Source organism: Centropristis striata, chromosome 7 (assembly GCF_030273125.1).
Source record: "Centropristis striata isolate RG_2023a ecotype Rhode Island chromosome 7, C.striata_1.0, whole genome shotgun sequence".
Lineage (NCBI taxonomy): Eukaryota > Metazoa > Chordata > Actinopteri > Perciformes > Serranidae > Centropristis > Centropristis striata.
Window position 1 is genome coordinate 7522899 of NC_081523.1, and position 17363 is coordinate 7540261.

Genomic DNA, 17363 nt, shown 5'->3' on the forward strand with positions numbered 1-17363 from the left:
GTGTCGAAGAACCTAAAACAAAGCCGCTTTGCCTTCTGGTTCCAATTACCCATCACATGACCTATCCATCTATCCTTATATCCATCCATTCATGCTCCTTCACTGCCTTGTGGCCCTGTGCTGCAATATCCCTCTCCTCCCTGCCAAAAGAGGACACATATGCAGCGCGTGATTAACTCCTTAGCACAGAGTTTCCACTGTTTTTACCCTCATGAAAGGAGCTCTTGTCCCCCCCATCCTGAAGGAGCCAAACGAACAGTTCCCTGGTTCCCTCAGGCTCTTTGAAGAGCCGCTGTGACCGAATGACTCTGGAGGACTCCTGCCTCGTCCGTGGGACCCAGCAGCCCAGTAGCCCGGAGTCACAGGAAAGGGTCAAATATCAATCAGCATCTGATTAAATCTGTTTGAAGACTACAATAAGTGATTTATGTGTTGTATTTCCAATAATACATCCCCTTTTCACCACATTGTTGTTTTAGTTGAGTGTTCGCTGGAATAAGATATTTGGAGAAGATGCCAAGGAAAGGTCAGGCCACCATAGGAATGAATGGGGTCTTAGTGAATCATGATGACTGTCACTGTAAAGCGATTAAATGAGGACGGATTTTTAAGTTCTCGTTTGACTAGAGCTACATGTATTGCTTTTTTATTCCAAAGAAGTAAATGAGGAAACACCAATTTAATAACCATACACAGATAGAAATCAAAGTTGCTAAAAACAAACCACAAAAGACAAAATATACCTTACAGTTGGTAACGTTTTTGCAGCTTTTCAGGCCCTTTTTTTTTTAAACAAAAATGCACTGTACGCCTGTAAAAACAGGCACGGGCCAGTCAGATAAAAATCGCCACTTCATAATTACACAATGTTATGGTTTTTAAGTATATGCAATTGTTTCAACAGTGGTATCATAGTAGTATTGTACAATCCTTTCTGTATGAGTTAAACTTTTTTTATGGGAGGCAATAATAACAACTGGAGGGAACAAGAAGGTTACAGATTTCCGGTGCAGCTATTAATGCCATATAATTACACTCTGCGTCATGCAGTTAAGTGTTACACAAACAATAACATCAACAGAGAACAATTACAAAGCCAATGTAAACTTTACAAGATGGAAAGTACTCATACTGTAGATTTGCTTCAGAGCCCAAAATAAGCAACATACCAAAAGAAAAAAAAAGGGAAAAAAAGCAAATACAACATGAAAGCCAGTTCATTGACACCAAAGAAAACAGAAAAACTAAAAAAAAAGGTCATATAAGCACAGCTTACAAAGATAATAAAAAGTACACAATGTATACAAGTAGAAAATGTTGAAAAAAAAAACAAAGACATGTGTTGTACCTTGATAAAAACACATAAAACAATTTTTCAAATTAGCTGTAAATGTAAAATATTCTTCATACCAATGGCACGTTAACGTAAAAACCTGTCATCCATTGTTCATAGCTCATGTTTTGAATGCTACTTTCAAAAATACCCACGTGAGCGTGGACGTTGTGGCTGGGGAGAGGGACGTCTGGCCCTGCTTAGCTGGCTGCCCACGCGACCCGGCCCCGGATAAGCGGAGGAAAATGGATCGATGGATGGATGGACTTTCAAAATAGCCATCCACCAAGTTAAAAAGCTTAATCCTCTTTTACAAACTGAAGACGTCCAGTTTAAGTTCCCACCCCACAAACTTATTTTGGTGTTTTAGCATCGACACTTGAAATAATGATAAAGATGGCAACAGCATTCAGGCAAACATGGCTTCTTCTTTTGCTTAAACTGATCCACAGTTGAGGCACATTTCAACACTCCAGGCACGGTACCATTTAGCCTTACCCTTTAACAAATGGAATTAAAGCACCCTGTTACTTTGAGTCTACTAGCATAAGATAATATGATCCTTAAGGGAGAAAACAACCTTGACAGGGTTTTCTTTTTTTTCCACACAATACCCCGATGGCGTAAACAAATTCATGAGAAATGGGAGTAGCTCGATTGGTGATATTGACCTAGTTTCTCGACTAAACTGAAAGAGCAGATAAAGACACATGGCAATCTCCTTTTGTACTCTGGATCTGTGGAGAATACTACTAACAGTCGTGACTTTTACAAAACTATCCATTGCATCTGATTTTACAGCACGGGGGAAACTGCAGAGGCTGCTGTGTTGCAGAGAAAGAAAGAAAGAAAGAAAGTGAGTTTAAAGTGATTTATAAGCATGACATAAAGTGAGGACATAGGATAGCTTGGGATTTCATTTTTGGTTTAGTGGTTTAGCTGACTGAATAAAACTTACAGTAAGAGCACATTCTGGTGATTTGGTGTTAGCCGAAGTATGAAAGAGGTTTAAAAACAGCCCCTTTTGCAGAAAGATCAAAGAGCTTGTTTGGGTTTCAACAAACCATGTCTGACGGAGTCGGACCAAAGGGAGCAAAGACTTTAAATCCAAAAATGTAACCTTTCTGTATGGAAAACCCTTGAGACCCAATGCTATAGCTCAGTGAGGAATTAAAGGTGACTTACAAGCACAATTGAGTGCTAAATATAGCATAACCTGTGCACTTTGGGGTGATTTAGTTCTTTAAGGTAAAGCGCTCCTTATGATGTGGTATATCAACCTGGAAATTGCTCCTGCAGCAAAAAAAGGAGGGAAATAAAAAAACTTTCTTTTCTTTGCACAAGAAGTTCTCCAACAACTCAGACTAAAAGTTATGCTCCTAATTGACAATAATTAAGTAGATCCTCACCTGCAAAGAACCGCCTAGACATAAAGAAGGAGGAGGGTGATTTAAGGTATTGAACTGCATTTATGCATGTTGGTCCACAAACAAACAGAAACGAAATAGCTTGCAATCCTCACAGGATCTCATTTTCTTGTTATTTTTAGTACCCTTAGTACCTTTGGAGAGCGTACATTAAAAAAAAAATAGGTATCTTTCCGGCACCTGCATAGCAAATTAAAATTATGCAACCTCAAAAGAAATCCGTATATAAATATAGTGGTGGACGTACTGCAGAGGAATAGAGATGAATGAACTATGGATTATGTCTGTGCACCACTGTTCTCACAGTTGTGTCCGGCTTAGCCACAGGTTGTGGTGTGAGATTGATACATACTTGTTACATAAAAAAAAAAAAAAAAAAAGGATTCTTGAAATGAAATACTATGGTGTATAGAGGTCATTATAATACAACTCACCAATACGACTCAACTTCGCCCTCCATTTAAAAGCATTTCTCACTCTCGACTGGTCCTGGAGTCGCAGCACACTCACACAGAAAAGGTTAAAACTCCTCGATTGAAAAACTACTTTGGTTCACCTTCCAACAAATCCATTTTAGTCTCTTTGGAATCCATCAAAAGCTTTCGCCGTTTGTCTTTTAAAAAACGCTTATTTCACTACCTGTGGTGGCATGATGGCTGTCTTTTGCTGGGGTGTTTTACTTTCCGATGTATCCAAAGTGCCCTCCTTGCCTTTCTTCCTGGGCGGCTTTTTCATGGGCGTCTTCTTTGGCGTGGTATCCAACGTCGGGTCCCCTGCCCTCGAGCCGTTCAAGTCCTGCTTCTCCGGGCTCTTGGCGTCGGGGTTCCCGAGGTCGGTGGCGACGGGCGCCACCATCTTCTGGAGGCTGCTCGTGGTGGGCAGCAGGGGCTTGGTGGAGCTAAAACCGCCGGACGCGGTCCTCTTGGCTTTCTGCGGGGGCGTCGGCTTCTCCCGGTGTCCTTTTGGCGTGGAGAGCCCGTTTGTCTTCGTCAGACCCGTCCCCTCGTTCCTGTTGATGCTTTGGGTTTTCTCCTTGAGCTGAGCGGCCAGCAGCGTGGCCGCCTCAGAGTTCATATGAGGGTGGATCACCTTGGGGCTCTTTGGCGGCTCCTTGGCGGTCTCCTTTGGACTGTCGGCGTTCTTCTTCTCGGACGAGGAGCTGTGGAAGTTACTTATCTTCTTGAGGGCGTTCTGAACCACGCCGTTAATGTGCTCCATGTGGCTGGGACTGCTGTGCTCGTCCCCGGACTTCTTCCCTCGCAGAGGTTTGTGTTTGCTGGGGGAGCCGTTGGCGTCCGCCTCCTTCCCGTCTTGTTTCTTCTGCTCGCGGCTTCTCTCCTTCATTTTCTGGCGCTCCTCGCTCTTGGCCGAGCCGTCGCTTGAGCTCCTCTTTTTCTCCTTCGGCACCGAAAGGGACTTCATTCCCCCATGCCCCTGCTGCTCGGGCTGGGGCGCCCCCGTAGTATTTCCGTGTATCCACGACACCTTGGGCTTGGTGGACGGGTCTGGTGGGCGTGGTTTGGGTTTGCCAGGTGAAGGTGGAGGCCGTCCGTTGCGTTTAGCCTCCGGTGTCGGAGTGCCGTCGCCATCCTTCCCGCTGCCGTCGTCCTCCTTGGACTGCTTGGAGAGGCGGGCGATGCGAGCGTAGAGGGCCGCGGTGGTGGACTCGGAGCCGCTGGTGGAGCCCTCGCTGTCGGAGGACTTGAGCAGGGGCTGCTCGCTGCCTTCTGGTTTTGTGATGCTGGTGTCTTTCAGCGAGGTGTACTCTCCGGCGTCGTCCTCATCAGGGACGGCTTCCAGCTTCTCTGTCGCCGGGCTGGGGCTGCGCTTCTCTTTGCTCTCGTTCACAGATTCTGTTGATCATCAGAAAATCAACATGTATTAGATAATATATCAGCAGCCCGAGATAAAAAAAATAAAAAGTACATTTTAATTTGACATTTTTAACCCTCCTGTTATGTTGCGGGTCAAATTGACCCATTTTAAAGTTTAAAAAACTATTTTAAAAATGTATTTTTTCATAAAAATTTAAAAATTAAAAATGTTAAAAAAAAAAAAATCTATATCATGTTAAACCATTGTATTTTATGTGTAGGTCTTTCCAATGTTCATAAAAAAGTTTTAACATGCATTTTTTCAATGAAAAAAGAGTGAATTATCCTCATTGAACCATGATCTGTGAAAGGTAAATAAAAAGTTTAATATTTAACTTTACACTGTAAGACTTTGCTGTAAATGTACAGTCAAATTCTAACAGTAAATTGCTGTATAATGATTGTACATTATATTGCTGTGAAAACAATGCATTGTGGGAGTTAGGCTATCATGATTGCTCAGGCATTCCAACGGTTACTGTTTTCAGCTGAGCATGTCGGGAAAATAAAGCCATTATTTTCGAAAAGAAGAAAAGTTTTATTTTATTTATTTTTTGTCTGGGATGAAATAATCATAATATGTTGTTTTCCCAGTAATCATAACATAGAGTTTAAATGGATTAGTTGTAATATAATTTAGAGTTAAACATTTAAAAGTTGCGCTATTTTTCTTCTTCGTAACGAGACAGTAAACAGACCTGTATTTCTATAATACAGTAGAGGTACTGTAAATTTTACAGTAACTTACTGGCGAAACTGCTGCCAGTAATTTACTGTAATTTTACAGTAAAAAGTTTTACAGTGTATTTTTTTTTCCTCATTCGAATCAATGGTCTAAGATAGAGGGCGTCATATGCTATAGAGACTCTGAAGCCCTTCAAAGGAAATTAATTATTTTGAGCGATGACAGACCACATAACTTTTAAATCAGAAACATATAAACAATGTGATTTATCTGCGACCTTCACAATTAGCAGCAGTTCATTGTTTTCGTCTGTAGAGACATTTTTTCCTTAAATCTTCCCACCAGAAAAGCCCTAATGCTCGTGTTATTTAGAGACTGTTATCTGTACCACTTCATTTGCTAATTTGTCTACACATACTTGAGACTGGAGTGGCTCCAATGCAACTGATCGTACTGTTGTGACTCTAATTCGAAACCCTTTTGTTATGTTTACAGCAATTATTTTGTGCCCAAGGCTTCTCGCTCGGAATCAATTGTTTCAAAGCCCTTGAACCATTCATGAGAAGAATGAGAAGTAAGCCAAAGTACTTTAAGAGAGCACTAAAAAGCAAGCATCAATCACTCACGCTAAAATCCCCCATAACAAAACCTGACTTGCACAGTCAGACTTCGAGAATAGAAACTGATGGAGCGGGTGTTTTCCATCAAACTTGAAGGAGTTAGTCACTGTTTGGATTCCAGCCATGTGCTGACTTGACCATTCGGTTTCCTGTTTATGCTCGCCTCGTTCTTGAAGCAGAACCTGGGCCGAGATGGGCATATGATAAAGAAACTATCTCCCTAATGAGATTCACAGAAGTGGGTGAGTCACTAAACGGTCACACTGGGGATCTTGACTCCTTCAGAGACCTGGGTCTATCAGTGTGTGTGTGTGTGTGTGTGTGTAACAGCTCCTACATGCCAAAGACAAATTAGGGATTTATGTGCGTCACACCAGATAACTAAACTGTTTATTTATTCTGACGATGACTCACCTTCATGGGGCACACAGTAAACTGGCCCCTCGTCTCCGCTCTCAAAGGAAGAGAAGGACTCCTGGGACGACCAGGAGGAGGGGGAGGGCTGCTCGGCCACCGAGGGGGGCTCGATGAAGCTGCAGTTGAAGGTGTTCTCCGGGTCGTGGTGGGCTACTGAGAACAGAAAACAAACGCAGAAGCCAAAAGGTCAGCCAGAGGGTATTGTACCATGTTACAAGAACAACAGTCTGTTCTCACTCACTCTCACAAGTGCTGCAGAGATGGAGAAAGTGTTGGTTTAAGTGAGTCTGCGGCAAAACTGTTTTTTATTGGTTTTGAATTCGAGTTAACAAAGGCCTCCACATTATGGGTTTTTAGAGGGTGAAAGTAGATATTTTTCGTGTAAGCTGTTTCTTTTGTTTTTCTTTGTCAACAGCTGAAGTGACTCAGGTTTTCCCCAGGGTTCTATTCTTAGCAGGATAAAAGGCAAACAACAAAAAAGAGCAAAGTGACCGCCGTACGAGACAGAAATCCTCAATCAGCCCGAGGCAGCCTGCATTGTTTTTGGTAGGTATGCAGCTCCTCGTTGACCCAAAAAACTAAATAATGAATTCATGTATAAATGAATAAATTATTGAGGAGTGTGTGAACTATAATCTATTGTTATTATCTCAATCTACGTGAAATGAAAGTGAAAACAATGCTGACATTGTCTTTAAAGGTGCAATGTGTAAGATCTTGCCAGAATTTTAGTTTAAACAATTCTGACCGACATTATTTACAGAATGTGAAGACGAAACGGTTTTGACATCTTTGTGTTGTGTTGCAGAGATTTCCACTGAAAATAGCATGCTAACCAGTTAGCCCAGGGGAGAAAAAAATGCCGGAATGGAGCCGCAAAAAACTTATTTTGAGCCTTACAATGAAGATAAAAGTTTAATAAGTCTACTAAGTCTAAATTACCATACAATCATTACTAAAAGGCCTTCTCGGCAAGTATGAAAACAGGCAGACTACATGTCTCTACAACTCATCTGTGCTGCTCATTTTAATCACTATGGATGCTGAATACATTCTTAAATAAAAAAATGTATAATACACATTTTAATTGGTCTTTCTCAACAGCACCGAGTTGGTCTTGCTATTCCGCTAACGCTAGCACGCCATCAATCCCGGCTAATGTTAGCATGCTATCGATTGGCCACTAGCGTTAGCACGCTAGCGTTAGCCTGTATCAATCACATTGTAGTTAAACAAATCAAATAAATGAATGATCATACACGTTTCAGTTTGGTCTCTTTCAAATGCCGAGTTGGTTTTATTGGTCAGATAACCCCGCTCCCAGGCCCTGATGTTGCGGTTCACGGTACAAGATCAGCAAAAAGTTGGTGCTGCTATGGAACCCGTTTTCCCAGCCTGGAGCCGGCTCTTTGGCGGTGGAAAACCAAAGAACTGTTCGCAATTGGCCACAGGAGAAATCCTACTGAAGGATCATTCAGCATTTTGGGAAATATGCATCTCTCTCTGAAATGGGGATTAAAAAAAACCCTAAGCAATGTCAACTCATTTAAACTAAGTATTACATGTCTCACCTATCTTAGCATACAGACTGTAAACTTCTGCCCTGAATGTGAACTTTTCCTCTAAAATTTAGGGAGATGTAATACTTGAGAATCCTACAGTAATGTCCAGTGTGATATCTGATATACTAATCTCTTGTTGTGGTAATTATGTGTTAAGGAAATGGTTTATTGCGTCATCTTCCACAGAATCCTCTCCCTTAACAATATGTAGGTCAAGTCCTGTTTCTCTCTGCCTGTCTGGCTCTCTCTCTCTCTCTCTCTCTCTCTCTCTCTCTCTCTCTCTCTCTCTCTCCTCTTCCTTCCTCCCCTTCAGACACAGCAGCTTTCTGCTGACCCTTCAGTCTCAGGACAGCTGTGGTTTATGAGCGATACTTGCGGCTGGATCTTCCCATCTGGCGTGAGTTTTGGCTTAAACTGTTCTGGGCGTTAACTTGACATGACCGACCACATCAGATGCTCCTGTTTACATGCCCGATGACACATGGGTCCATCCGATTGTTTAGACCTCAGATAAACCCTAGGTGGAAGAAATCCCCTAACTGTACCAGGACCCTGGCCAGGAACAAATCCCAGCTCCTTAGCTGTTGTTGTTTGACTGTAACAGAAAAAGATGAGCTACTTTAAGTGATCTACAGGGGGATTTTTGCAGACTTGGTGACTTGGAGATGCACTATCAGAGGAAAAGCTGCATTTAATGTGTAGTATCACAGCATGGGGAGCCTATTTCACACATTTTTGTTTACATTCTCACTGTATCTCCCCTTGTTGGTGTTTGATATGCATGTGATTTTAAAATGTTACAAAACAGAACATTTTTTTGCTTTCAACTTTAGCAGATGATGTGTTTGGTGGTTCCTCTCACCAGAAAGTGTAAACTAAACATGTCTGGTTTATTTTTCATCTTAAGCCCAACTGATGTTTATTCTCTCGCTTCCTGCGTCCATCCGTCTGCCTCACACCATGTGACTTTCTGTTGTGCTTTCAACATTTTCTCAAAAAACAACGACCAGATTTAGTCACAGTCTAATCAGAACTTGTGCACAGACATGTTTGTACAAAGCCCTTTTCAAGGTCTCAAATTATAATTTTTTTCCCTTGAACCTGCAGAGTTATATTACTATTCCGAAATTATAGTTTTGACTAAGAATTACACTGCAAAAAAAGAAAAGTTGGGTGAACTCAAAATTTCAAGGCAACAAACTTCGATACAATATTAAGTTGGACAATTAAACTAAATATTTTAAGTTTTGTTTTTTGTGTTTGCTCAACCCTTGAACTCATAATTTTACATTGTAATAACTTTTAATCCTTACTTCTGCTAACTTCTGCAGTGTGCTGAATTGGCACGATTGTAACGCTCTTATGAAATGTCAGCTAATGTTGCGACCACGATTTTGAGTTAGCATTGATACGCTAATGGCTACTCTTGTAGCTGTAACAAGCAACGCCGCTAGCATCAGTTAGCCGCTAGCATCAGTTAGCCGCTAGCTTTCGCTAATGACCGAATTTCAACGATTTCCCGCATTTCACAACAAAGAAATAAGAGTTAGCAGAACTATTGTCCCTTGTTGTGAACCCCAACTTAAAGATATAAGTAACAACAACTCACAAACTTGTTTTTGAGCAGACAACTGGCTTCCTTTCTTGTGCTAACTTACATTATTTAAGTTTTATCAACTTAAATCACTGTTTTAGGCAAAAAATACAAGTTGGCTTTTTTTGCAGTGTACGACCTCAGATAGTCTGTTTTAAATTCTAGCTGACATACTGAGAAACCAAATGAATTAGGTTAATATTTATTGCTACACTGGTCTGAAAACATTGTTCTGTTAAAAAGTCATGTAAACCTCTGAACTACATGTTGGAGTTTGGGAGTCTTTGTGTTACTCGCAGGGTGGATAATGTCAACACAGGTGCAACATTTCTACAATAAGCAAGTACAGATGTGTGTAAAAGGGGAGAAAAAAGACCAAAAATAACAAGCGATGTGTACTGTATGTAGGGGGGGACTTCCATCCAAGGGCACCCATTTATGTGATTATTTAAGGATATCCTGTTTACCAGAATAGTGCCACTCTGCTCTCTCTACATGTGGAGTGAATGTTGTGGCTACATGGCTCTATTATTCTGACTGGATTAACTTTAAAAAGGAAATCAGCTTTGTGTGGATGTAGTAGATTAATAATAATATACAATATACAGAACCCAGATAGAAATGTTTATCCAGAGGTGTGGATGATAAAAAAATATTATGCTTGAATTCAATGAGAGGAATAAATAAATTAATAGGATCTGGTCTTCAGTGGTGGAATGTAACTAAGTATATTTACTCAAGTTCTGTATGTGCAATTTTGAGGTACTTGTACTTGTTTTGTACTTGAGTATTTAAAGTTTATGTAACTTTATACTTCTACTCCACTTCATTTTGAGAAAAATATTGTACATTTTACTCCACTACACTTAGCTGACAGCTTTAGTTACTTCCCAGGGTCAAGATGTAACATAAAAACGTCATAAATGTAAAGCAATTAGATATTTTCAAATAATTTTAACCCTCCTGCTATGTTGTGGGTCAAATTTACCCATTTCAAAGTATAAAAATGTAAAAAATAAATAAATAAATAAATAAAAAGTAAAAAAAAAAAAAGTAAAAAAGTATTTTTTCAGAAAAAGAAAAAAAGAAAAATGTAAAAAAAAATGTTTTTTTTTCAAATCAATGTCATATAAAACCATTATATTTTATATGTAGGTAAACATACATTATTTTTTATGAAAAACAAGTGAATTATCCTCATTGAACCATGATCTGTGAGAGGATAAAGAACAAAGAACAAAATTGCACTAAATATTGATTGAAATGGTTAGTAATGGAGTTATTATTGAAATATAAACAAAGTTTACTGAAGTAAGGGATCTGAATACTTAAAGTGTCTACATGGATCCACACCTCAGAGTTTTAATTTAACACTTTTTCAAGTGTTGGTACCTTTACACTAGTTAGTGTAAATTTGACTCTTTTTGGTGTTAAATTTTAACTCCAAAAAGAGTCAAATGTACACCAACTCAGTGTTAATATGGGTATGCTGATTTTACTGTGTACTGTGCAGCAGCGGGCAGACAGACAGAGACTCTGAGGGACTGAAGAATGTGGAGCAGCCAACCTATGCAAAGACCGCAGTTAAGTTAGTCAACAAGCTAACACATGGGTATTTTGCGACATTACTCGCATGCAGTGACGAACAACTGCTGCCCTTGAAACCTGCTCCCTCCAGACTGCGGGTCTAGTGGGGCAGATTGTTCTGCAGACTGGACGCCACTGTGATCCCTCCCTACATGGAGGCCAACGCACAACGGGCCATTATTGACACATCCCAGCTGCAGAGCTCCGCCACCACAGTTGCTCAGTGGGGGGATGCGTTCACAGACCTGAGGCAGAGGTAGACTAGAGGCCACAGAGCTGGGCTGAGATAAGGAGGTTGCTAGTTCAAATGCTTGGTCCAGCTGTGGAAAATCTGGGCATCGAATGTGGATAGGACTTGCCAATAATAAGAAGAACAATATGTTTGAGCCTGAAATAGCTTGTGTCAGGGTTACACGATTCCCTGCAGAGTCTAAAACAAACACAGTACGCTGAGTGACATCCAACAAACTCGTGCTGACCTTTTCTTTTTTTGTTCCATTTTGATTAATACTCTGGAGTCCATGAAAGCACCGGCACATTACTTCTTCTTCTTTCTACGTCGCCATGACGTCACAATTCAATTCAATTCAATTCAACTTTATTTATAGAGCGCATTTCATGCACAAGGCAGACTCAATGTGCTTCACAATGGATATACATAATCACAGTTAAAAAAGAAAAGAAAAGAAAAGAAGAGAAAACAAACAAACAATTAAAAAAAAACAATTACGAATTAATTGAAGAGTGCAGGTAGACAAGCTATGCCATATTCACCACATACACACTCAATTACTCACACATGCGCATCCACTCCCACAACCACACATGCACACACGCACACAGTTCAACCGAATGCTGTTGAAAAAAGAAAAATCTGACTGATAGCCAAGTTTGTGTGGAGAAAAAGGAGCCATGCATGTGATGTAAGGACAGACTGAAAGATGCTAAACAGAGACAGAAATGAATGCATAGGAAGTTGACAAATTTGAAGCAAAATCTCCTGGACTTCAGAGGTTTAAACCTGAATGCTTATCAGCTGCCCACAAGACATCATGTCTGACATCTTTTTTCAGGCTTAACAAGGAATGCTCATAAATAGTAAGAGGGACCTCCTTTATTAAAATAACTCCAGTTACAGGCTGGTTAAAGCACTGAGAGCGACTTCACGGGGTAAGAGAGATACCTTTTGGTGTCTCACACCTGCAAAAATCTACAGTTGCTGCAAACACATACACTGCAAAAAAAAGAAAAGTTGGGTGAACTCAAAATTTCAAGGCAACAAACTTCGATAAAATTTTGAGTTGGACAATTAAACTAAATATTTTAAGTTTTGTTTTTGAGTTTGCTCCACTCTGAATTCAGATTTTTGTCAACTCAACAAGACTGTAACGCCGCTATGAAATGTCAGCTAATGTTGCGACCACAATTTTGAGTTAGCATTGATATGCTAATGGCTACTCTTGTAGCTGTAACAAGCAGCGCCGCTAGCATCAGTTAGCCGTTAGCGTCAGTTAGCCGCTAGCTTTCGCTAATGACAGAATTTCACCGCTTTCCAGCATTTCACAACAAAGAAAGAAGAGTTAGCAGAACTATTGCTTCTTGTTTTGAACCCCAACTTAAAGATATAAGTAACAACAACTCACCAACTTGTTTTTGAGCAGACAACTGGCTTCCTTTGTTGTTACATTATTGCCCTAATAATACATACTGTAAACTGCAAAAAAGCTAGCCAACTTGTATTTTTTGTACTAAAACAGTGATTTAAATTGGTAAAACTTGGAAATATAAATTACTGACATTTAGGGCAATAATGTAAGTTAGCACAACAAAGCAAGACAGTTGTATGCTCAAAAATAAGTTGGTGAGTTGTTGTTACTTATATCTTTAAGTTGGGGTTCAAAACAAGAAGCAATAGTTCTGCTAACTCTTCTTTCTTTGTTGTGAAATGCAGAAAGCCAACTTTCCGAGTTGCCACTAGGCACTTGAAGTCTCATTGTAGCTGTGCTGCCTCGAGCTGGAGTCCACACATGTAAACAACCCTTATCATGTTTCAAATTACAGTTGAGTTGACAAAAATCAGAATTCAGAGTTGAGCAAACTCAAAAGCACAACTCAAAATATTTAGTTTAATTGTCCAATTTAAAATTTTATCGAAGTTTGTTGCCTTGAAATTTTGAGTTCACCCAACTTTCCTTTTTTTTGCAGTGTAATCACAGTCAACTTTTCCTTGGTAAATAAAGATGAAAAAAGCAGGTGGTGCTGCTCTCAGCCCTAACCCGTGGGGAAGCATTTGGACACAGAGGATGCAAGGAATGCCGGACAGACGTGAATCTGTTGGGCGTGGAGTAAATATGCTTAGAATGGAATGCCAAACTACAAGCAAACAAACTGAGATGAGCCAAGAAGCGAATAGGTGACAGTGTCCATGTTGCTGTTCCTCTATCAGAGGTTGTTGTCTTCCCCTCCTGTTCCTTTCTCATTTTGCCTTGCCACATCTGTTGCCACTGACCCTGGTGTGGATAAATCACAGTTCTGACACGGGCTGGGGTAAATTTGACCACTTCCTGTTTCCAGCCCCATTGGGCCCCCTCTGGAATGTGTGTGCAGGACTGTGAAGCCCCAGTCAGAGTTTGAGTTTCTAAATGTTGGCAGAGCATGCTTCTGTGGGTAGCCCAACAGAAAGCAGAGTAGCAAACATTTGGATAGGACAAACCAACCAGGACCAGGAAGGACAAGAGACGCATGCAAGTTGTAACAGATTTCACTGGGTATTAAAGGTCTGATCGGTACATTAATGTAGCAGCTTCTTACCGGTTTAAACAGATGACATCACATCACCCCGATTTTAGCTTCTTTGCACTGGCTCCCTGTTTGTTTTAGGATTGATTTTAAGATTTTACTGATCACTTTTAAAGCTCTTTTAGGTCTGGCTCCTAGCTATTTAACAGAATTATTAACTCCATACGAGCCGACCTGCGTCCTCAGATCCTTGGTTCCTTCTGACCGTTCCTAAGTCAAAACTAAGAACTAGTGCCGGAACTTTAACGTTAATTTTTGTGTAATTAATTAATCTTAATTAACGCTTTAAAAGAATTGACGCATTTTAATCTCACTTATTTTTGCACCGCGGAACGTTTCTCACTGGCTGAGTTTCAGGCGGACCGATTATACTGGAGCACCAACTAGCGTTGATGAGTTGAGACAACAACAAACCACAGTGAACATGAAGGAAGAAGCTGATGAGACCTTTGGTTGGCCCCGTGGATGATGGGACATTTAGTTACTAAAAACCAACGGATGGAAGCGTCCATAAGAGCATGGTTGTGTTGCTATGCAACAAGGAATTCACATATCACCGCAGCACATCCAGCCTCAAGTATCACCTCAATGCTAAACATATAGCAGCTAGCGGCTATTGTGCTAGCTAGCGTGGGTTGTGTTTTACTTCAAAAACCAAAGTATTCTAGTTTACAGAAGGTCTACCTACCTATAGGCTACCTGAATTTATGAAATGTACTATATTCCTATATATGCTACTGCTACACTTAATGGCAAAAATTGCACTGGTCTGTTGGACTTGAACAAAAATAAACAATATTTTTGTTGCTTAAGCTTATGTATTCAGTCATTATTCAATGGTAAACTAAAAATGTGAAAAAAATTACTTCTCACTGAGAAATAAAAAATAATAATATTCATAAAAGAAGACAAAGACAAAATAACCAAAAAACAATAAATCAAATTAGAAATAATTATAATAAAAAAATATAATAAAAAACAACAGAACTTTTCAAATTCTGTAGCTACGAACCAGGGTACTTTTAATTGGCATAATTGGTTTTATGTACTCTACCCAATTTTTCCATAGTCTTTTAAATTTGTCCTCCTCTAGTATAATGGGAAAAGTTAACTTTTCCATCACATAAATATTATGTATAACCTCCACCCAGTCCTCAATCTTAGGTTCCTCCTTCTTCATCCACTTTCTGGTAACTGCTTTTTTGCTTGCACTTTTTTACTCCTTTTATTTTCTGTGTATCTGTCTTGTGATTGTTCCTGCTCTGTCCCTTATTGTTTTTCTTTTAATGTAAGAATTGTTTTTAGCGTTATGGCATCATTCTCATCGTTCTCTGTCCAAGCGCTTTGTAAACTGCTGTTTTTAAAAGGTGCTATATAAATAAAGTTTTTATTATATAAATAAAAGTTATTATGGTAGTCTTATTTGCTGCTTGGGAATTAAAATATGCTGACAAAAATAGATTTTGCAGATGTGAAAACGATTATTTGTTTGCCTGAGATGACGTTGCTGTTTTAGCCCTGCGGCTCGCTGCTTCACATGGTCAAACTGTTCACAAACAAGCGTATAAATATCCAATATGTGACGACAAAGGCCACTCTGTCCCAGTGTTGTTTTTTTAACCGAGGCGTAATAAAGACGGAGTCTCGCTTAAAGAATCAGCTGAATAACTGAGAAGGCACATGTTGCTCAGACATGGAAAAGAAACCAGGTCATCAACTCGTTCCACAGCACGCTGGCGTCAACAAAGCCCTTCAAAGAGTCACATTACAGTTTCATAATGACGCTTAACTCTGTGGAGTCTGGGGCTGTTTCGTCCTTTTTTTATTATTTTCATCCTGCCTGTATACACCACTGAAAACATGTTTAAATGCCATGTTGGTATATGTTTTTTCAGCACAACCTCACCTATATGACCTGATAATAATTGTTCCTTTTTGGTTCAAAATGTTGATACAGTAAGTCAGAATAAAAAGGTTTTTATTCTAGTGTGACTGTATTTTATTTGTGTCTTGTTTATCGTAACAATTTTGGTCATTTTGTATATTTTTTAGTCATTTTGTGTCTTTGTAAGTCTTTTTTTTGTATGTATATATTTTGTGTCTTTTATAGTAATTTTGTGTATTTTTTGGGTCATTTTGTGTCTTTTTTGGGTCATTTGTGGTTTTTTTTAAAGTAATTTATTGATTTTTCAGTCATTTTGTGTCTTTTTTGTTTATTAATTTTGTGTCTTTTTTGGTCATTTTGCTTCTCTTTTAAGTAATTTGGGTTTTTTTCTGTCATTTTGTGTCTTTTTAAGTAATTTGGGTTAATTTCTGTCATTTCATGTCTTTTTTTTTTTAGTAATTTTTAGTCTTTCTTGGTCATTTTGTGTCTTTTTTGGTTATTTTGTCTTGTAATTTTGTATCTTTTTTAGTCATTTTATTGTCTTTTTTTTGGTCATTTTATTGTCTTTTTTTTGGTCATTTTGTGTCTTTTTTTGGTCATTTTGTGTATTTTTTGGGTCATTTTGTGCTTTTTTTTTAGTCATTTTGTGTCTTTTTTGGTTATTTTGTCTTCTCATTGTGTATCTTTTTTAGTCATTTTGTGTCTTTTTTTGGGTCATTTTGTGTCTTTGTTTGGGTCATTTTGTGTATTTTTTAAGTATTTTTTGTCTGTCATTTTGTGTCTTTTTTATGTAATTTTGGGGGTTTTTTTGGTCATTTTGTGTATTTTTTGGTCATTTTGTGTCTTTTTTAGTCCTTTAGTCCAACATAAAATCTGATTTTGAATCCTTTTTTTTAACTTTCAAAACACTATCATGCTCAATAAAGAATTTAAAATGTTGAAAATGTGAACAAAAGTGTCAAATATAACATATAAGAGGGTTCCATCCAGTTCTATCATTTTATACTAAATATATTTGAGCTTGTCTCCAGTTTTACTTGGTATACCATCATCAAACTGAAACTGGCCTCATGGAGTTTACAGCCAGAACTTTAGAGGTAAATTTACAGTAGGGCTCCACGCTGCTTTGTTTTTTAGTCTGGATGTGATGAAGAAGTCTGGATTTGGAGCTTTTGGAGACTCCAGAGGGTTAAAGCTTAAGCAAAGTTCGGAGACTGCTGTGCAACACTTTGATCATGTTGTTTTCCAACCGATCACTCATTTCATCTATAAATGTCAAAAAAATAGAGACAGATTCCCATAACGAGTTCCCACAGCCTGCTCCCATGGCTCGCTTTGTCAGAACAACAGTCCAAAGATTCACAATGACAAACGGGCAAAAGCAGCAAATTTGACAAGCTGGAGCCAGGGAGAAGTTTAAACAGTAAATCGATCACAAGACTGCTTGAATATTAACTTTCTGTCTCTAATTCATTAGCTGACTAATTGCTTCAGAGTTCTGCAAATGCCACTTTCTGTCAATGTTGTTAGCCATTATTTATCTCCTACTTCAATTTGTAACAAAAAACATGGTAACACTT

General features: G+C 39.1%; 1 protein-coding gene across 1 annotated transcript in view; it reads right to left on the bottom strand.

Annotated features, from left to right (window-relative positions):
* Nucleotides 1–1757: 1757 nt before the first annotated feature.
* scarf2 (scavenger receptor class F, member 2) overlaps nucleotides 1758–17363 on the bottom strand; it is a 38456-nt gene continuing 22850 nt past the window's right edge. Inside the window, exons 10-11 of the mRNA XM_059337831.1 lie at nucleotides 6354–6509; nucleotides 1758–4613 (exon numbers count right to left, since the gene is read on the bottom strand). Of these exons, the coding sequence (XP_059193814.1) occupies nucleotides 3388–4613; nucleotides 6354–6509 (1382 nt within the window). The 3' untranslated portion in view covers nucleotides 1758–3387. The remainder of the gene's footprint in view (nucleotides 4614–6353; nucleotides 6510–17363) is intronic.